This window comes from Cyrtonyx montezumae, unplaced genomic scaffold (genome assembly GCF_038088225.1).
Source record: "Cyrtonyx montezumae isolate F1298 unplaced genomic scaffold, pur_monq_1.0 scaffold_33, whole genome shotgun sequence".
NCBI classification, from domain to species: domain Eukaryota; kingdom Metazoa; phylum Chordata; class Aves; order Galliformes; family Odontophoridae; genus Cyrtonyx; species Cyrtonyx montezumae.
The window spans coordinates 1,655,486-1,676,905 of NW_027072038.1; the positions used below are offsets into that span (position 1 = coordinate 1,655,486).

General features: G+C 38.4%; 2 protein-coding genes across 2 annotated transcripts; one reads left to right on the forward strand and one right to left on the reverse strand.

The window, feature by feature from the left end:
• Nucleotides 1-401: 401 nt before the first annotated feature.
• LOC136054047 (uncharacterized) lies at nucleotides 402-4,464 on the reverse strand. The gene is made up of 6 exons (XM_065745082.1): nucleotides 4,409-4,464; nucleotides 3,232-3,282; nucleotides 2,148-2,483; nucleotides 1,390-1,467; nucleotides 892-1,033; nucleotides 402-647 (listed from the first exon to the last, which is right to left on the reverse strand). Exons 1-6 carry the CDS (start codon nucleotides 4,418-4,420, stop codon nucleotides 568-570), a joined length of 699 nt encoding a protein of 232 aa, XP_065601154.1. The 5' UTR covers nucleotides 4,421-4,464; the 3' UTR covers nucleotides 402-567.
• Nucleotides 4,465-10,382: 5,918 nt separating this feature from the next.
• Nucleotides 10,383-13,636, forward strand: GKN2 (gastrokine 2). Its single transcript, XM_065745070.1, has 6 exons — nucleotides 10,383-10,468; nucleotides 10,980-11,033; nucleotides 11,533-11,664; nucleotides 12,172-12,282; nucleotides 12,785-12,938; nucleotides 13,403-13,636. The coding sequence occupies exons 1-6, from the start codon at nucleotides 10,457-10,459 to the stop codon at nucleotides 13,489-13,491; spliced, it is 552 nt and encodes a 183-aa protein (XP_065601142.1). The 5' UTR covers nucleotides 10,383-10,456; the 3' UTR covers nucleotides 13,492-13,636.
• The last annotated feature ends 7,784 nt before the right edge of the window (nucleotides 13,637-21,420 follow it).

The window sequence follows — 21,420 nt, forward strand, 5'->3', positions numbered from 1 at the left end:
ATAATACCTATATCCAACTAGTGCATTTCACTTAATGATTCTGTTACTGAAAGCTTGCTTTCTGCATTTGTATTTGGCTATAATGCACTGCAGGGCTTATTGTATTTTTACTTCTAAAACATAGTATAACTTAGAATTTTGGCAATAAGTTGAAATCAAAATGATTCACAAATATGCTTGTTTTATACATATGGGCTTAATTCTTTCTGATATGGTTATGCAGTGGTTAACACCACTTGCTTTTAGCAGTCACAGAAATTTTCTTAACGCCAGATCTCTTTGGAAAATACTACAAGATCAGATTTAAATGCCCAAACTGGAAGTTTTAGGAATGACAGTTTAGCAGCTTGACTTTTGCGTTGCTTCTGCATTTTAAAAGAGTCAATAAAAACACAGACCAGTGGAAGCTGATGATGCATTTTACTGAAAGAAAATATGCCCACAAACAGCAGAAGACAGATATGTGATTGACATTGTCATCAAGATAAGATCATCATGGAAAAAAAGGCTTCCTCATGTGTACACAGATCTGCGTATTCTCTTCCTCAAAATTTGATTAGGAGAAATTTAGAAACCGCAGTAAATGAAATTCATATTTCTGAACACATTTCTGAAGCATGAAGTATCATCCTCTGAGAAGTTTGACCCTAAAAGAAAAGAAAAAAGCTGATTCAATTTGAACTGAGGAAACAGAGAACAATGTAGGTGACATCTTTCTATCATTACCTTCTACCACCAGAACTGTTAGAAACTCAACAAAATCCCAGTCTAAACATTGGGTTGCTTCTTTCTAGATGCATACTACAAGCAACTGCTAGTGCAGTCATCTTAGACAAAAGTCTTATTAGTGCTTATTTTGGTATACAAAATGCTAGTTACTGGTATACTCACCAGGAGATGGGAAAGCAAAGTAAGTGGGAACTCCTCTGCACAGTCTTTGAATGCGTGGTCCATATGGGTACAGGTTCAGGAGTCTGTTGTTTGAAATCACATAACGATGCTCTATGGGTGGAAGGTACCCAGCGCTAGCTCCCTAGTATCGAAGAGACAAAGCCAGAATACAGCATTTAGGAAAAGAGAAGAAAATTGGAGTTCCAAATCCACAGTTTCATAATGCAGAGGAGTTTATTCACCTCCTATTTATTTAACTTTATGCAACTTTTGAGGTATCTAAAACAACTCAGCCCTGCTGAGAAACTTTGCTTTATGAATCCTTTTCTCATTTATATTGATATAGAATAATAGAGTCATAGAACCATAAAGGTTGGAAGAGACCTCAAAGATCATCTAGTCCAACTGTCCACCCATCCCCATGATGCCCACTAACCATTCCCCAGGACTGATTATCCCGTTCATTAACTTTCTCAGCACTTTCATTCACCAGCTTACCTCAAATCCATTATATCCTGTGTCAGCTTTGCTAATGATGCAGGTGTTTTTTCCCAGTACCTTGGTTGCAATAAAGCCCTATTAAGAAAGCAAACAGTTAAAACAGCAGGAACAAAAGTGTTTTTATAGTTGCAAAGAAGAGAAAGACTATTAAAGAACAATGATGAGAATACCCCATAGAAACAAAAGGATTTATATAGTTCATTAATCATAGGGAAGGAAAATGTTTATCAATTATATTGCCTCAGTAAATTATGGTGGCTAATGATGGACTTTGACAAAAAGTTAAGTAAATTGCCCTAACTGGCAATGCCACATGTATGTGATGTAATATTATCTAGGCCATATGAAAATCAGAGCAGCAGAAATTATAAAATGGTAAAACGAGAGCATTTTTAAAGTATCACCTCTAAAACTTCATGATCTTGCTGAAGCTTAGGTGTTTCTGAAAAACATTTGGTTCTTTTCCAGTGCTAACCTAAAGTGCCAATTTGGATTTTTTCAGCAGCATGAGAGGAAGCAGGTTTACAGCTTTAGATGTTCTTTACTGAAGTCATGGAGCAGTTGTGCAACTTGATTACTTGGTTGGTTGTCCCCACAGATTGTCTTGGACTGCTTGTTCTTACATCAACTGTCTTACACTTTAATCAAGAAGAGACCAACCAAGTAACACCAGTGTCTACACAAAATCAGCTTACACCATGATCATTCAAGGTAGAAGCCAAAAAGGTGCTTGAGCCATGGGGGCATCCACTTACAGTCTTGGCATCCCAGACAGTTTTCCAGTTATTAGAGCCCTCAGGTGGTCTGATGGCAAACCCACGGTTGCCAAAATAAGGGCGTGGATGGCGTGACATTTCACCACGGTGTGGATGGTGTGGATATCCAGGATAGATTAGATAGTGAGAATTTTCACCAAGGGGTGGATGGTGTGGACTTTCATCACGGGGTGGATGGTGTGGACTTTCATCACGGGGTGGATTGTGTGGACCTTCTCCACGGTGTGGTGGAAGATTTTCGCCAAGGGGTGGATGGTGTGGACCTTCCTCATGGGGTGGAAGGTGTGGACCTTCACCGTTGGTCCTCCTGTTGTTCTGTTTTTTTTTTAAATAAATAAATAAATAAATAAAGATAGTGAGGATTTAGGTTTGGAGATTCTCAGAGGTGTTTCACACTGTTGTTCTGGTAACTATACTTTGGAAAATAATTGCTTTTAAAGATCAGAATAAAAAGAAGTTAAATTCCTGTCTCAGCACTGCAAAAACCCTAGTACTTTCACATGAAACCTTACATTCAGAATTTAGCAAGACCTTTTTCCATATATATCTAATAGCATCCACTCTGTGAAGTCAGGGAGACTTCAACATTACTACTCCAACCTTTCCTCCCTGCTCCCTTGTATAGAGTATCAGATCAGGTAGAAAAGCTGGGAATAAAACATTTAAACACTAGATGATTTTCTTTAAAGTTAAAAGCTAAACTTGATATCCCTAGAGCAACTAGGAAGAAAAAAAATTGCTGGAAAAATGAATTAATTCCTTATTGTCCTTCCATTTTGCAGGAGGAATTTGCAATAATTTACATTATTTTGCTGTCTTTTCTGATCAGCTCCTTCATGCGACTTTACTACATTCAAAATACTTAAAAGTATTTATGCTAATCTCAAAGTCAGAATTTGTTGCTGATTTCATATCTAGCAACTGATATTTTTGCTGCTTAAATATTTTATGCTAAGTGTTAGATTTCAGAACACAGCTTCATCTTCAGAAATATATTTTTCAGATGTCACAAGTAAAACCCATCAGTTCTTGTGGCAGCAGTGAATCATTGCTCTATACTTACCTCATTGGCAAGGGTCGGAGCCAGGAGAACTCCAAGGAGAGCAAGCACAATCTGAAATGAACAATACTTCAACATATGCTCATCTTGCATCAAGTTATTTGCTGTCTTAAAATAAGCATTACTTCCTGCTTAACTTCATGCTCAGTACTTTCCTGAAGTGCAGTTTATCTGATGAGTACATAAATATGCAGATAAATCAGGTAATCAATTCATATAAATTTCTCTTAACCTTAGAATTATGTTTTTTGCACGTAAAAAGCTAATTTAAACACAGTGGTTTTTTGTTTTTGTTTTTTAATATTTCCAGTTTCTTACACTCTTGGAAGAAGCTGGACTGACGTATTTCTTCTTAAGAGTGATTTTTTTGCTGAGCTTTTTGGTTTTCAGTTCAAGCCCATATATATACCCACTATGTAGGGCTGGAATATGAGTGTGCAGCACAACTGTGTCCTTCAAACACAGCAGAAGTGGGACTTGAATGTCCTCATAACAGTTCTCATGCATCCAAATACAAAGTTGAGGAAGGTAAGAAGTATATTTCTGTACAAAGGCACATTGCTACCCCTCTCTAAAATTATGTTGTTTCAATGATCACATGCTTCTTGTTCCGATTTCCTTAGGTCAAAACTCCTGCTGGTATATTTTTATGTAAGATTTAATATTAAATACTTTTGTAACAATGACCATGGTGAACAACTGTTATCTTGGAGGCAAACCCTCAAATACTGAACCCATCACAAATTTCACTGACTTCAAAGGAGAATTCTTAATAGTGAGATCCAAGTGCGACTCAGACTTGCACTTGAGTCTCCCACAGCTCATGGTTCTTCCCTTATGCTCTCGACAGACAGCTGTAAATTAACTGTATAGAACTCAGTAAGACCATTGACTTGCATCTAAGAGTTATGAGTGTGACAGTATTGCCCTTCCTAGATTTTGCATGTGCATCTCACTCTCGAAACAGAGCACTTTCCTCTTTCATGTTTGGCTAAGCTTATGGAATGAGGTCACTGCCAAAAATGAAATTTCACCCACGACGTCGCAACCCACTTGGCCTTTTTGCTCTGTAAACCCTACATAATTCAGTGATAGTTCTATAGGTGCCAAGAAAGACTCAAAATAATTTAAAAACTCTCCAACATTAGCAGTTTTATGAGAAAGTGATATATGTACTTACAGCGAACTTCATTTTGACGGTAGATGAGGCAGGTTCTGCTGGTAATTGATGTGTACTCTTACTTCTTATAGAGTAATATCCCAAAGTAAAATGGGTTTACCTTCTTGGCAGGTGTCCTCTGTTCACAGAATCATGACGAGTTTCCTGTGGAAGCAGTCTGATAAGAGTAGGCTTTGATACAAGCCTAATTGAGCTCATTACATATTGAAAGATTAAAGAAATCTTGTAATGGTAAGATGAAAGAATTCAACAGTAACTTCTGGAAGGAGAAAGAAAATCAGAACCAGAAAGTGGATGCCTAACCACATCTGTAGTTATTCTTTGTGTGATGAAGAACTCAGCCTAATATTTTTACTGATAGTTCATAACATGTTTAAAATAGCAATATTACCACCTCTGTTGATTTGCAAGGTGTTAATTTATGTCTCCAGAAATTATGAAGTTGGATCTATGTAATAGAAATTATTGAATTATTTTGCTTGCCTTCCATCCTGAACCCTTTTGCACTGTTTTATCCTCGAGGATCTGCTTTCCATCATTGAGTCCTGGCCTCTTCATCTTACTACAAATCACTAATTACAAAAATACTGATTACAGGATGAAGTTTTATTCAAGAAAGTGACTGTAAACTTGAGATTATAAAAGATGAGTTAGGCAGGAGCAATAACAATGGACATTTTATTTCAGCTGTTACGTAGAAAGTTGATTTCTTATGTTCATCCAAATTTGGTAATTACATATAGAACCATAGGAAACGTGTTGGCTTTGTTTGCTGCAGAAACTTTCAAGATGTTTACTTAATATTTTCACTGACAACTCTTGTTGCCCAAGAACAATATACATTGATGTGTAATGTACAGAGATACTTAGAATCATTTGAGTTGGAAGGTACTTTTAAAGGTCAACTGTGTCATCATACCTACATATCCCCACATAATTTGGATTTGTTGCTTAGCTCTTCTAATTAAAGAAGCATTTTAAGCGATACTTGTTTAACTACTTGAAAAGCACTTCTTCTTTATAAGCAACTCTATCAGTTCTCTGTAGATCAGTCCTGCACCTTGCAGTAGTTAGTATGGGTTGGCACACTTTGTTTACTTTGCATTTCTGGAATGGCATGACGACGATTCTGTTATGAACTAATGTCTCTGAACCAAATTCTCCAGTGATGTCAGTTGTGGAATAATTGTAATTGAAAGGGTCAGGGAATCTCACTGTAATAAAGAAGATGAGGTCTAATTCTCATTTATATCAGTGGGAACTCCATCTTATTACTAATGAATGTCTAGTTGGACTGCAGCACTGTGAGTGAAAGAACTGGTTTTCCCTCCATTTTTCACCCACTTTACAATTTGGATCATTTGAAGTATGGTGAATGAAATTAACAAATTACTTAGCACAGGGATTTTGTTCTTCCAGTTGATCTGATTTGTGGATGCTGAATAGAGACCTGCATGTTCTTAGCAAAATATACAGGACTTTATTTTGAATGTCACAAAACCCTTTCATAGTCTCTGGAAATTTAATTCTTGACTAGTTCCCAAGAAACGCATTGAGAAACTGAACTCTGTAATGCTTGTCCCCATGGTGTCATTACTAATGAGCTGGAACATGTTTGGTCAATTTATTTTAACAACCATCGCCAATTTGACCATTATGATGCATCACACTTGGAAGCCTGAATCTCTAGATCTTCCATTAACTTTTGATTACTAAAATACTTTGCATGGAAACCATACACAATTAGAGCATTTGACATTAAGAATCGCTGATGGAACTAATTACAATAGTAGAAGCCAGGAAAAAGGGCAGGGAGGGGATGCATTTACAGTATGAGATCTTGTGCTGTTTCCAACACAAGCTTGTATCTCTCTGATTTTTAAAGCTCTGATCAAAGCATTCTCTGTTTCTGTACTAGGTTCTTGTATGACAGTGCAGTGAACTAAAAGCTGAGGACTGTTTAACCCTAGAATTCTTACCTCGTTTTCAACTTATTTTTTCATACTGCACACAGACAATATGATATTTTTATATCTTATTGTATAGAAAAAATAAAAACTACAAAAATTATCGACCCTAGAAGCTTTTTTTTTTTTAACTACTGCTACAATGTCTGTTTGCCCCATCCATGGACAACATGGATTTTTCTAGACTATGTCACCCCATCTTGATCCCATGTGTGGTGTGCCCAGATGAATGCAAACATAAGCATAGAGAATTTTGTTGCTTTTTGAGGCGTTGCTTCATTCTTTACTTTCCTCCCACTACCTACTCACTCCCTGATAAAGCAAATATTTATCAAAAGAACATGAAAAAAAGCATTCATCACCAAGAAAGTTTGTTTTGATAGTATTATTTCCACATTAACTTGATTAAATCTCTCTCCCTCATATGTTGAAATTCCTGTTTGGTTATCAGACATGAACTGAAGTTATACAAGTATTCTTTTCATACGATAATCAAGGTTTGTTTGTTTAAACGACTTTTATTGGATGGTGGTGTCAAATAATGTGTCAAATTCTTCTTGTAATTTTCACGACATAGACTAAGAGTAATTCTGTAACTTAATAATATTTTACTGAGCTAAATTAGAATGTATTTTAAAATACTTGGCCTTATGAAATTAGCCGAGAAATGAGTTTCTTGCAACAGTTATACTTTCTGTGCTGTAGCAATGTGTTCCTTGTTCTGAATAAACTTCTCTGTGCTGATAGGACCAATCTGACTGCAAGCCTAACAATCTGACTGGTCTGCTGATAGGACCAATCTGACTGCAAGCTGAATACGTAGAGTTGTTAAGAATCATAGAATCATTAAGGTTGGAAAAGACTTCTAAGATCATCTAGTCCGACCATTCATATGGGGAAAAAATTGAAAATCTTCATTTAGATCAAAATTATCTGAAGCAAGGCTGCCTTGAGAGGGTGGATACCATCATGAAATTTTGGAGTCATGGAGTTCTGCAGGACAATGCAAGATAATGGCCACAGGTTGCTCCAGGGAGGTTCAAAACATTAGGAAAAGCTTCTCCAAAAGAGTAGGTAGGCACTGGCACAGTCTGCCCAGGCAGGTGCTGAAGTCACCATCCTTGGAGGTGCTCAAGGCCATGGAGATGTGACACTGAGGGATGTGGTTTAGTGGGGAATATTGGTGGTAGGTGGACGATTAGAGTAAATGATCTTAGAGGTCTTTTCCAACCATAATGATTCTATGATAATTTCAGATATATTACTGGGAGATGTATGGGTTTCAAGTTACAGACACAAGCCAACTAGAAGTATGTTCTCTCTTGCAATAAGGTTAATTAGTCAAATGCTTTTTAGAAAGTAACCTTTTATTTTTGGCCTCATCTGACTGGATCAGCAGAATTCACTCTGTTCAACATATGGTGGAAATCAAGAGATCATGGCCACTGTTGTATGTTTCCTTCACTAAATGCTGATGATTAATCTACTCTCATGTGTCGTTTAGGAGAGCAGAAGCTCATGCTTCAATGCCATGGCAGTTTCTTGAAATAAATTAATATATAAAGACATAAGAAATTTAATTTAACATTAGTTTAAAAACTTTTAAAGCTTTTTGTTTGGTCTTGTGCATGAATCCTGCTGTGAAAGGTTGTAATCTCGCAAACAACCATTTGAAAAGAAGGGGCAGGGCCAGCTTTCAACAGGAGGACAACATCAATCTAATCTAATTTAAACTAATCTAACCATGCTTGTCACAATTTCATGTGTGTTAGTATTTATGTTCTGATATATTGCTTAGCAGCACAGTTTTGTTTCACTGTAGATAACAATTTCCATGAAGAGTTGCATGGTGTAAAGCAAATGCATGCAATTTGCTTTCATATTGAGGCTGGTTTGTAGTCCTGGTTGACCTCTTTCACCTTTTCTTCAGGTGATTAACGTCTGTTTGATGTCTTCATTAATGATCTGGATAATGAGGTAGAGTGCACCCTCAGTAAATCTGCAGATGACACAAAACTGGGAAAGTGGCAGATTCGCTGGACGGACATTCTGCTGTCCAGAGGGACCTGGACAGGTTGGAAAAATGGGCTAATGGGAACCTCATGAAGTTCAGCAAAGGGAAGTGCAAAGTCCTACACCTGCTGTGAAGGAATTTAACAACTCCAGACCCCCCAGCTGGGAAGCAGCTCTGCAGAAAAGGCCATGGGAGTCCTGGTGGACACCAAGTAGACCATGAGCCAGCCATGTGCCTTTGCCATTAAGAAGTCTAGCATTATTCCTGGCTAGTCAAAGTATTGCCAACAATTTAAAGAAGGTGGTCCTTTTCCTCTGTTCAGTCCAAGTGAGTGTGCACCTGGAATACTGGGTCAATAGGCCTCCCAGTACAAGAGAGACCTGGATATACTGAAGGGATTCCAGTGTAGGGCCATAAAGTTGCTGAAGGGCCTGGAGCACTTCTCATATGAAATAGCTGGCAGTGTTTAGCCTAGAAAAGAGAAGGCTTAAGTATATATAAATAAGTATATTTATATATATGAACAGAGGATGCAAAGCAGACAGAGTGAAACTCTTTCCAGTTGTGCTCAGTGCCAAGACAAGAGACAGGGGGCACAACCTGGAAAACAAGAGGTTCCATCTAAGTATCAGAAAGCATCTCTGTGCTGTGTGGGTCACAGAGAACTGGCACAGGCTGCCCAGTGAGATGCTGGAGACTCCTCACTGGAGATCTTTAAACCCAACTGGATGTGGTCCTGGGCACCAGCTCTGGTGACACTGCTGGTGCAGGTGGATGAGACCACATGGCCTACACAGGTGACTTCCAATCTCAACCATTCTCTGATTCTGTGACTAAGATGACAGAAATTTGTTGTCTCTTGAGCTGGATTCTCATTTTGTGAGAAGGGAATAGGATTAAATTACAACATTTAAGTAAAAAGTAACATGTGATCAGTCAAGGTATGCACACCGAATGATGTGGAGTTATAGGACAAGTGGTAATGTCCTTAAGTTGTGCCAGGGAAAGGTTCAGGTTGCATATTGGGAAAAGTTTTTTCTCAGAAAGAGTGGTCAGGCACTGGAACAGATTGCCCAGGAAGGTGGTGAAGTCATCATCCCTGAAGGTGTTCAAGAAATGATCAGAAGTGGTACTGAGTGATCTAGTGACAGGCATGGGTTGATAGCTGGACTAGATGATCATACTGGTCTTTCCAACCTTAATGATTCTATGATTCTATGGGATGAGTAGCCCAAGCAAGGTCATAATCACAGGAGAACACTCATGGCAATGTCCATGGTCACTGACATTTGACATAAGATATAGGAAACAGTTGTAACTTTAAAGGAGGAATCTCCCTCATGCTTCCTTTGTGGCCATGTGTGAACCACACATTCTCTGATGTTTCATGTCACTCCTTTTTGTATTTAGGAGGAAATCAGTAAACCAGGCTGTGTCTATGAAGCAAAATTGTTCCTCCAAACAATGTCACTAATTTCAGTGCATGTGATACATATCATGGTGCCTGATCAAAAATGAGCAATACTTCTTGTTAGAAAAGATTATGCATGTACTAGATGGAAGAAATGGCTGAAAAGTTGTTCTGTTCAGTAGCTGACACGTAAGCATGCGTGGCGCTGGTATTTTTTTCCAGGATTTCTCTGAAGACTATCTGGCTTTTAGGCGTTGTTTATCAGAAGACAAAATGCATATTGTATGAATGAATAGCAGAGTTGTTTCTGATGTCCTTTTGTTCTTGACAATATCCTGTTAAATATTAAAAAAAAAAAAATGAAATAGAAGGAGTGGAAATTCCACTAAAGTTTAAACCAGTAAACAATAGCTATTTGGGGAGTGATTAATCACACAAAAGCAGAGGTATTGACTGCTTTTAACATATCGAGAACTGGTTATCTATACCAGCCCAAAATTTCAGATATGAGATACCCTGGCATGTAGATATGGACTTCTTGTGGTCAATGAACAGTTCTGTCAAGTGTTTCCCACACCTACTGGATGATATAAAAGTTGAAGGTTTCTGGAGCTTTCTTGAGTTCCTATCCTCCACAGCCTCTTGTTGGAAGAAAAATGAAGGCAATTGTAAGTATATGCATTTTCATTCAATTTCTATTATAAGAAGTTCATTTTAAAATAAAAGTATAGAAAAGAAGAAATTGGGAGTAGTGGTGCAGTACTGGGACTGATAGGATGTATATATTTGGATTTTTTTGGTTGTTCATCAAGAAAGCTTCCTGAAGTCAGTGGGAACATTATTTCACTGGAGAATTTAGAACCTGATGACAGTTTATATGGATTTAATTATGATTAAATAATTCAGATTATTTAAATTAAGAAGTAACCTATCATGTGAATTTGAAAGACCAAATAATGCCATAGTTGCTCTGTATTTTTACTATTAGAACTGAAAGAAAGCTAATATCAGGGATATTACAATGCAGAACTTTGATTGCTTTAAAATAACACATGTACGGAGAGGGTAGTGTTTCCGAGTGAGAATACAGCTGCTCACCTCAGTTTATAAACTGAATTTTTTGTCTCACCTTGTCCATTGATATGGCACTGTTGGGTGAAATGCTCATTCCTCTTACAGGCTGCAATTCTCATTTTTCTGGGAGTCTTCTGGACTCAAACTTTTGCATTGGAGGTAAGTAAACTGTCAAGCCTAGTAAGTGCATTTAGGATGCATTAGATTGATGTGAAAGGAGGAATATAATAGGAAGAACAGAAGAAACTGAAATGATATTGCCAAGCACAGAATAACCAAAGGTGACAAAAGGCAAGAAGTCAAAGAGGCAGTTCTGTGCAGCTGTAAAGCAGTAAGAAATTTAGGCAACATAGATCCCCTTGGATCAGCCTAAAATTGGAAGACTCTTGCAGCCTTCTCTGCTGCCAATACAATAATTGGGATGCCCCACTTGGTTCTCCTTGGGCTGTGGTGTGGGTCTGTCCCCTCCCCTCTTGCCATGACTCAACCTCTACCATAATTAGTCCCCACCTTGAGTGTCTCTTGAGATTCCTAGAGAGTTATTAAAAGATTTCAAGTTTATATGAACAATCACAATTGTTGGTATATATCACTGGTTTATACTGTGCCTTTTAAAGTGCAAACCAGATGAACAACTGTTTTATGCTTTTTACCAAAGAGTTATCTCCTGCCGGCACCTAACAATGAGTATGTCACGGGGTCTATGACCATTGACAACAAGAAGAACTATGCTGATGTCCATGTCCGCTCTGGCTTGTATTCCTCTGACACCATTTTTGACTACCAGCATGTAAGTAAATCTAAGAATCTGCCTAGACTCTAACAATCTCTATGAAGGAGGTTATAAATTCAGATAAATCGTATAGGTGTATTCTCATTATGAATTGCCCTGAAACACAGTTTCTTTAAAGACTCTCCTCACTTCTCCTCTTCTGCAATTCTAATTTCACCCATCTGATGATGCATTTTTAAGAGACTTGTGATGACATAGTGGTCATTTGTGAAAGTGAGAAGAATATCACTGACCTCAGTGCAAGGGAGTCAAGGACTGGATGACATCACTTGTGTATTACAAGTGGGACAGGAGTCCATGGGAAAAAAGCATCACGTCTAAGAGCCAGACATTAAAGTCTCTTTCATTCCCCAAAGGTGACAATGCAAATGAGAAGTCATTCCATGATAGTGTAAACACCTCATGTTTCTTCTAGGTGGCCCTCAAGAGGAGGGTGAATCAACACACATTCGTAGTAACCAATTTCAGTTAATTGCTTTTGATTTATTTTCTTTTTCATCACAGGGATATATTGCAACAAGGTTGTTTTCACGACATGCCTGCTTCATCATGAAAATTAATGAAGCTTCCATCCCTGAGCTGCAAGAAATCGGACGCCAGGCTTTTGAGAGACAGGTGATTTTGTAGAAAAATTCATTCTGTATTAAGAAAAGAAAAAAGAAGTCTACTGTGTGCAGGTTACAGGGCACGAAGAAGAGCCGTTGTTCTTAGGAATGTCTTTTAGTGGTTAGCAGTGATGGAACAGATCTGACAAAATAGAACATCAAGGAAGTATATAGAATATGCCAATATTTTGTGCTTGACATCACTTGAAATAGTTTTGTTTGCAGAACAGAATTTAGAAATCAAATTATGTGGGACAAACTGTGATTTTTTCTGGCACAATTTATGACAGTTCAGCAGCAGCACAACTCAGTTTAACTGTTTTAGTATTAATAGTATCTAGTGAAATTTGTTTCTGAAAAGGTTGGAAAAAATATTTTAAAATATAGATTCTTTAGCTATGGCTTTGATGAGGCAAAGGGATGATTTAGATTTTGGGATTTTTCTCGAAGGATACCTCAGCCACATGAAACCAAAGTTATGTTATTAATGACATCTACTATTTTCTCTTTAGACTATGAAGAAAATTTATTCTCCAAAAGTTATGTGGGTAGAGTATCAACCCGGAAATTCCATGTTTGGGAGTATCAGAGAGTGGTTTCTCTATGGTAAACCCATTGAACAGCTCTGCAAGGGTCTACCTCTCTACAAGCTTTCTAAGATTGAACGTAAGTAGGAAAAAGAAAACATTTCTATACTTTAAAACTGAATCCATGTGACACTTTTGTGAGGCAGGGACATACTGTCCCATTTCGGAGATGAGGAGTAAACTACCTAGCAAAATTAAAACAGTAAAGCTCCAGGATGCTTTGGAACATCCATTAAAATATATGTTTTCCCATCATTTGGCATCTGAAAATCTGGAACAGGTATTCCAAAGTAGCTTGTCCAGTGTCACAGAGGACTCAGTTGTATCACAATGCTACCAGCTGCATACTCTGAGGAGCCCAAAGGTGTTTCCTTTCTTTGACTTACACCATAAAAATTTTCAAGTGTTCACTGAGACCAGCAGGAGCCTTGAACAAGGCCGTGGTTGGGGATTGCATTTGTGTATTTATGTGTTTAACAGACTCTTCCTTGGTGAACACAGGGATCTTGTCACTGAAAATACCTTTTTTTGTTTTTGTTTTAGCACTAAATAATTCCAACGCCTGTGCCAGCGCAGGAATTCCATCCATTTTGGGCATTAACATCTGTGAAAGACTTGCAAGGAACTACTGATCTGGACAACTCTTCTGCACAGAAATGGCTCATTTCTCTGTGTACTTTTCTAATGACACGCATGTTTTTAAACTGGAAGAATACAATATCAATTTACCTGTCCTAAGCTTTGAAAACAACAAACATATGCTCTACAAATAAAGATAACGTAGTAATTCAAATGCTTTGTCTTCTTTCTTCATTAAAAAGTGGATGGGAAATAAACTAGGACTTCCTAGAGGTTTTCCTCCAGAAAAGATATATTTTGCTTTGGGGCATTAGTATGCTTAGGCTGCAAGTTGACATAGGCAATAGTTCATGCTAATTGAAAAAAGAGTAAAATAATAGGTTTACCATTAAATAACTTCACTTTGCCACCAGTAACATCTTCTTCAGGGAGTGACACATATTTTTGCTAGTGGGAAGGAGAGAGGGACTGAGGAAGCAAGCAAATGAAGTGATAGAAATAGGGAAGGAGCAAATATACATTGCCAATTGTCAGGGGAATATTTCATAATATTCTTAATCAGATTTGATTAAAAATCATTGTTAGAGAAGTGTCTGAAACAGAGCCCCATGGATTTCTGTGATATCTCTGTAGCTGATTAAAATACAAGTTGAGACTACACTGGTGATGTCCATGTGGTTTTCTCATGGATCTCAGCAAAATCTTGTGATCACACGTATGCTTGGTGTGCATTTTGGAGTGGAAGACTGAATATCTGCAGTTTATTGGAGCCTCACCACCAAATGGCAAGGCAACCCTTTGGAGTCCAGGAAGATAGCCTCAGGTCCACAATTTATTATTTTCAAATTAGGCTCCTGGTCAAGCCATCTGCTGTGTATTGAAAGAGCATTTTATCATCTTATGGTAAAACTATTCTTCTGGATTAGTCACAATAGGACACAGGTTCTTGGTGATCCAGATATTTGTGGCGAGTCAAACTTTGATAATTAAATCCAAGATCATTTATGTGTATCTCCAAGATACGGGATAGTTTGTGTTTGGAAGCAAAGTTCACTGGTGGGAATTGGAACTGAGACTTGAAGTTGTGATGTTCTTGGCTGTTACAGGGAAGAAACAAAACACCTCAAAGCACTCATTGATAGCCCTGTTTCTCAAGAGTGTGGGTTTTGACCTTCAAAACTTTTCATGTGGCTGCAAGATTTGGAGAAAATACTCTTTAAAAATTAAGGCCTTAAAAAACTAAGTTGGAAGCCATAATTTTGTTTCCACTTGACAACCACCACATTTCAAACCCTTCCTTGCGTATTCTTCTGACATGATAAACCCCTCAGAGTCAGATGATCTCTGCAAATGCACCTGAGACTGAAGTAAGCCCCAAAGGAACAAACTGATAGGGCATTTGGAGAGACAAGTCTTATCATTCTATGATTATTATTAATCCTCTGATTATTTAATTCCAATAATATATGTAAGTGCTAAATTACAAATAATTCTATTATGAAGTTGTTTAAAAATAATTTGAATTAGTCGATGCAATTTGGTTTTCTGTCTAACTGCAGTATTGATGAATCTGAACATTTTGTGCAGTGTAGTAATGGTCCTTTGAGACTGCTCCTGTTGATAATATTATAATCAAAATTAGTGGCTTTAAAGCAACACTCTGTGTACTACACTTGCATTTATTAAACAAACAGTGTTCTCAAACATGTAAATGAGATCTGGTTATAAAAACAGAGTGGTTATACAGTCCTAAAAGATGCAGGGCCAGAGAATAAGAGCAATACTCTGTGAAGACCTGTTCTCCTCTTGTGTAATTGCTTACAAGTGCTGAACAATGTTCTAAATGGGCAAAAAAGAATGAATTGCTGCCTTAATATTATTGAATGGAAACTGAAGGACAATCTATCCTGTGCTTTTCAGACCTTGAACTCAATCCTATTGGCACCACTAAAATATCAAAAATTTCAAAGATCATACAAGAAATGGCTGCAGAACAGAGGAAATTAATTTGGAGTTTAGTAGCTGTAACCACAGGACAAACAGAAATGTACACCCACTTCTGAACAAAAGCAAAAAAAGGGATCTACGCATGAAAAAAAACATTGATATTTTATCTTTTTGATACTGTAGTTGGCCAGTGTTGCTTCCTGCTGACTGTGCCACCATTTGCCATGTGTTCTGTGTACCCATTTTATACCATAATTAATCTATTTTCACAGTTTTGCAAGATAATGGATGCTATTGCTGGAGAAGGTCAAAAGACCAAGTAAAAGCAGCAACAAGAGGTGAAGTGTCCCTGGAGATATATTTGGTCCAATGGTTGCCTCAAACAACTGTAGTCTGGAAGTGTTCTCAGTCTTCAAGCCCACAGCCTGGCAGCAAAGTTCTGAAGTGAATGTATAATCCGATGGAAAATTAAAACTTCAATTTTATTTAGCACTTAATTTAAGCATATATTCTACACGCTACGCAGCATTTGCTATCAGAGCTTATTAGATATGAGTCATCTATTGATAAGGATCTTTTTGTATTGTGAATTCTGAGACTTCCATCTGGAATCAATGGAAAATTCCCAATGCTTTCCATGAAAGGAGCACATAGAACATAAAAGCCATTGAAGTTCCTAAGTGGAGAGCAGCCAGCAACCACTCTCAGAAAGAATGGGAGTTACATTCACAGTCAATAAAGGAGGGTGCTACTGCCAAAGGCTAATGTGCAGAGCTGACTGTGCATGAGGCTGATTAGTCTTAAGCAGAAGGTAAACACCTGGAAAACAGCACAGGCATTATGGTGTATCTGCATGAGGGCATGTGAAGGGCTCTGGTGATCCCACTGGGAATGGAACCCATATCTACCATGAAAATGAGGAAAGGAGGCAGGGCACAAGTGTAGATGCTAATGAGACATTGGTAGAAGGAGTCTAGAAAAGAAGTGTATGGTGGAAGGAGACTAGACAAGACTATTGTGGTGTGACTTTTGCCATCTTGAACACTAGCATATCTTTCCAAGAGCTTCCCAACCAAGTAATACACATTCTGGAGATCTAGATGCCTTGTCTTCTAGTCCCTTCCTATAAAAGGAGTAGAATATATGTAGAAGCAAATGCATTGGGAGTGTGCCTGGGTGAGTGTGAGTCTGCACGTGCATGCACATCAGCATTTATGTGTTAAAGGAGTAATTACCCTAGGTTGAAATGTCATAATAATCTTGGTTATTCACTTCCAGCTTTATAAAAGCCAAAAAAGTTTCCAAAAGCATGCCTGGAATTCAAGCAACGGTATCATCGGATACACACTGTCAGGCAGCTAAAATACGTGAAGCATTTGGGGATGGCAGAATTAGCACACATTCCAGTCACGTCTCCATGTCTGCAATTAACCTTTCTTGATCCTTTATATCAGTGGGCAGGAAGAATCTCTGGTTCCTCACTGCCAAGGACACAAGTTTATCTGGTCACCTGTACTGCACATTAAGGCCTTTTTAACACTGAACTCAGTGTTAAACTGAGATCTTCCACACTGTAAGTAGTGCATAAGACTACTTTCCAAGGTCAATTTGTGACCATTTTAAAATTAACCCAGAAACTCCTACTCAGGTGAGGAATACCACTGAAATGAAAGAGACTGCTGAAGTTCAATCTGTCAATCCTGACAGATATTCCTGATATTGTCAGTTATAGGAGTTGAACTTATGATTCTTATGGGTCCCTTCCAGCTTGGGATAGTCTATGATTCTATATGAGGAAAAGACTTCCAGTTTTCATCAAGCAACAAAGAAGAATAGCCATCAACACCAGAATCAAGGTGCACACTCATATCTTAAATTGTTGGCCAAAGAGGAGGTGAGCTTGGTTTTGCAAAGTTATGTGTTCTATATAAGGGAATATCTTGGCCAATGGATCACAACACATACTCCAAGGCATGCAGTCCAATCCTGATGGTCCAGACTTGCTTTCTTCTTGAGATAAAAGCTGAATGTGATTTTGGTTGACCACTAGATGGCAAATTGTTACAGCAATCTCAATTGTTACGCTTTTTCCTTTGTATTTCAGTGAGAGTCCAGGATTGTTAGTGAGACCTTGATCTGACTGGGCTAGTGAAAACAATAATGAGGTGCAAACCATAACACAAAAATAAAATAAAATGAATTAGTTATTTATTCTCTTTAATATATGTACACATATTCCTTTATCTAATAAAGCATTGCAGAAGGTTCATTAATCAGATTTCAGTTTATTATGGAAACACAAGTAGCAAAGGTTCACAGATTTAGTAGTTGGGTAGGGATAGTGATAGGAGGATGGTTGGACTAGATGATCTTGTAGGTCCTTTCCAACCTTATGAACCTATGAGTTCAAATTGAATCTCCCCTGTTTCAGAAAAGAGATATAGCAACAAATGAAAGATAAATCACACCAATAGCATCCTGACCATGGCCACAAGTAAGGAGAGAAACCTCTGAACTCCCACATCCTCTGTATCCCCTGTTGCTTGTTGGATAGAAACCACTGATTGTTGGATAGAGAAATGGATGTATTATACAGATAAAAAGACCCAGCAGTGGTAGCCACTAACCTTTCCATCCTTTGCATCGGAAGAAGGGGCTGTTTTCTCCTTAGGACACACCCTGATTGAGAAATTTGCCCTGAGTGCTCCAGGAGGTGTCTGACAGTGTCACATTAAGTGGTGTCCCTGGGCGCAATGCTCTGAGAGCTGAGCCAGAGCACTCTGCCACTCATTCTTGATAAGCAGAGCCCTTTAACACCAGGGACTGCGAGGGGCTTGTTCCATGCTCTCAATGAGATAAGCTGCCATCCACGCTTCACAAGACACTCCTATCTGCCAAGGCACTCTGAGAAAAACTGGGAGATGTGCAGTCCAAACTGCAATCTTAAATGTTGGTGTTCCGTGAATGAAACTGAGTAACACCAGAAGTGTGGTAGAAAAGACAAAATTTGATATTCAACTGAATCAGACACGTAAGTGAGGAAGGCTGCTGACCATCCTAAATCATCCAGTATAATTCCAGTCCTCAAATTACAGAATCTGAAGTGTCATACCTTTTAATTCCTTCAATTTTTACATCTGCATTTTGGCAATATTTTTGAGGTGGATTAGTCTCTTCTACTGTCACATAAAATTTAATCTCCTTTTCTTAACTCCAACCCTAACATCAAATAAACAGAACAAATATTAGGGATGCTTGTAAAATTTTTTCTTCATGTTTTGTTGATGTGATTGCAAGCTGTCAGCTTTGTAAGAGCTATTTCATGCTGAGATATCAGTCAACTGCCAGAAAATACTCCAGCTCTGCCTAGTTGTCAAGTTGTTAATTAAATAATTTTGAGTTATTAATCAAAGTTGTCCCCAAAATAATTTATGATGAATGGAGCCCATTTCCTTTTCTCAAACTCATTGTTCAAAATTAAAAATTCTAAAACAAGGGTCAGGATTTCATTTAGTCATTGCCCCCAAGACCTTTGTCTTTTTTGGGCTTTGGGAACATTTCAATGGAGTTGTGATTAAAGAAAGCTATTCCTCAAAGAGTCCACTAGGACAGAGCTGACCAAGGGGAACTCTGCAGAGTTTTGTCCTGGAGTCTTGCTTCTGTCAGTATCACTGAGGGGTTGCCTGAAGCTTAATACCCACATGAATCCAAAATGCCACCAAAGAACAGGATGACAAGAGAAGGAATTTCAACAATGTGAAATTAAAACTTTCTCTTGACCCTTTTCTATTAAGCTGTGTAAGAAGTGTGATAAGAAAGCAGCAGAGGCAAAACTCCTGGTATTCAGTAATAATTCAATCAACAGGCCTGTTAATTAGCATTACAGCACACTTCATTTGTGAAGATCTCAGATATTGATATACATTGATAAATGTACTTTTGACTGTATCCCATTGGATTTCATTTGTTAGACTAAATTAATAAATGATGGGACTAAATTTTAAGTGATATTTTTATATCATTTGGGCATATGCTCAGATATGCACAGATACAGATACCTGTATATCCTCAGATAGCCAGTGTGGAAACAAAACAATTAATTTCATGAGATGCCTCCCATGTCTTGAAGGATACAAGCCAATGTTGAGTGTAGTGCTGCTGGAAATATTAAAGTAACTGATCACTCACGTTGGTATGTTTTGAGAAAAGATTAAAATTAAATGCTGAAATGTGCAGGATCAGACACATGAGCAAAGAACTTAATCTTTCTTGTGTAACGATCTAAGAATTTTCTATATCATTCCCTCATGATGAGACTGAGCTATGCACTTGACTGCATGCTAGTCCAAGTTCTCCTAATAAATATGAAGAATTCCCAAGTTATGCTGGAAATGGATGCTTTTCCAGACATAAGGAGCTTGGGCAACAAGGCCATGTACTCACAGTGAATGTGACTGACAGGACACTGACAAGAAGGCAATGTCCCTCTATTTTCAGTCTTCTTTCTGTTTCAGTGGCTGAGGCTTTGTGCTGAAGAATCTCTGCTTATAGCTGTTTATCGTCTCACCGCATGGCCAATGACCTATGGCTGAGAGCAGGTTGCAGTAGTGGAAATGCACAGGGATGGACTCCTTTCCCTGTGCTTTCTTTTTTCTTCTCATTTTCTTTTTTTTCTTCTCATTTTCTTTCTTTTTCTTTTTCTTTTTCTTTTTCTTTTTCTTTTTCTTTTTCTTTTTCTTTTTCTTTTTCTTTTTCTTTTTCTTTTTCTTTTTCTTTTTCTTTTTCCTCTCCTCTCCTCTCCTCTCCTCTCCTCTCCTCTCCTCTCCTCTCCTCTCCTCTCCTCTCCTCTCCTCTCCTCTCCTCTCCTCTCCTCTCCTCTCCTCTCCTCTCCTCTCCTCTCCTCTCCTCTCCTCTCCTCTCCTCTCCTCTCCTCTCCTCTCCTCTCCTCTCCTCTCCTCTCCTCTCCTCTCCTCTCCTCTCCTCTCCTCTCCTCTCCTCTCCTCTCCTCTCCTCTCCTCTCCTCTCCTCTCCTCTCCTCTCCTCTCCTCTCCTCTTCTCTCCTCTCCTCTCCTCTCCTCTCCTCTCCTCTCCTCTCCTCTCCTCTCCTCTCCTCTCCTCTCCTCTCCTCTCCTCTCCTCTCCTCTCCTCTCCTCTCCTCTCCTCTCCTCTCATCTTTTTCTCTTCTTCCCTTCCCCTCCCTCCTCTTTTGCCCTCCCTCTTCCATTCTCTTTTTCTTTCCCTTTACTTTTCTAACACTCTAATTTTAACGCATTGCCACACTTCTCTCTTCCCACTCTTTCTTTAAATTGTCTTTTCAATTTCCAGTGCCATCTGAAATCAGAACAAAGCACTGCTGGGAACTGCCCATTTATGGGAAGGAAATCCAGAGCAGCCATGAACCGAGGCATACAACAATGACTTGGGCAGATGCAGGAATGGAAACTAATTTTAGTTATTCCATTGCAAGCTCGTCACACTGTCAGTGTCACACTCTTCTTTATCTCCCGTATCACGTCCAACAGTTGCTTCATGCCACAGCTATCTTCTGACAGAGACCATTGTGGGGCATATTCGTAATAATTTTGTGCCTGTATTTTGGAAAATTTCAGATCACATGCTGGGATGATTGCTAGAACACATTAGCTTGCATCACTCTCCTACCTCAAATGGCATTCTTGTCTATGGTGTCGATTAGAGAGCAGCTCTAAACCTCAAATCCTGCCTTTATACAGATTTTGGAAAAGACTGAAGATTTTCCCCATAGGAATTTTGATAATTCTGAACAAGATGTCTCACTGTTGGTGCAGTATGAATGCTGAGATTTGATCAAAGTACTGTGACAGAGATACGTTATACCTCTTAACATGATGTGGCCACTTTTTTAGGCCTGTCTCTGTTTTTAAGGGCTGACTAATGTCACCAAAGGCATCCCTGATTTTCCACTAGAACATATCCTTTTATCTTTTACTCTTTTTCTAATGATGATTTATTTATGGACATAAGCAGTCATGGCTGAGAATGAGAACTCTCTGTGT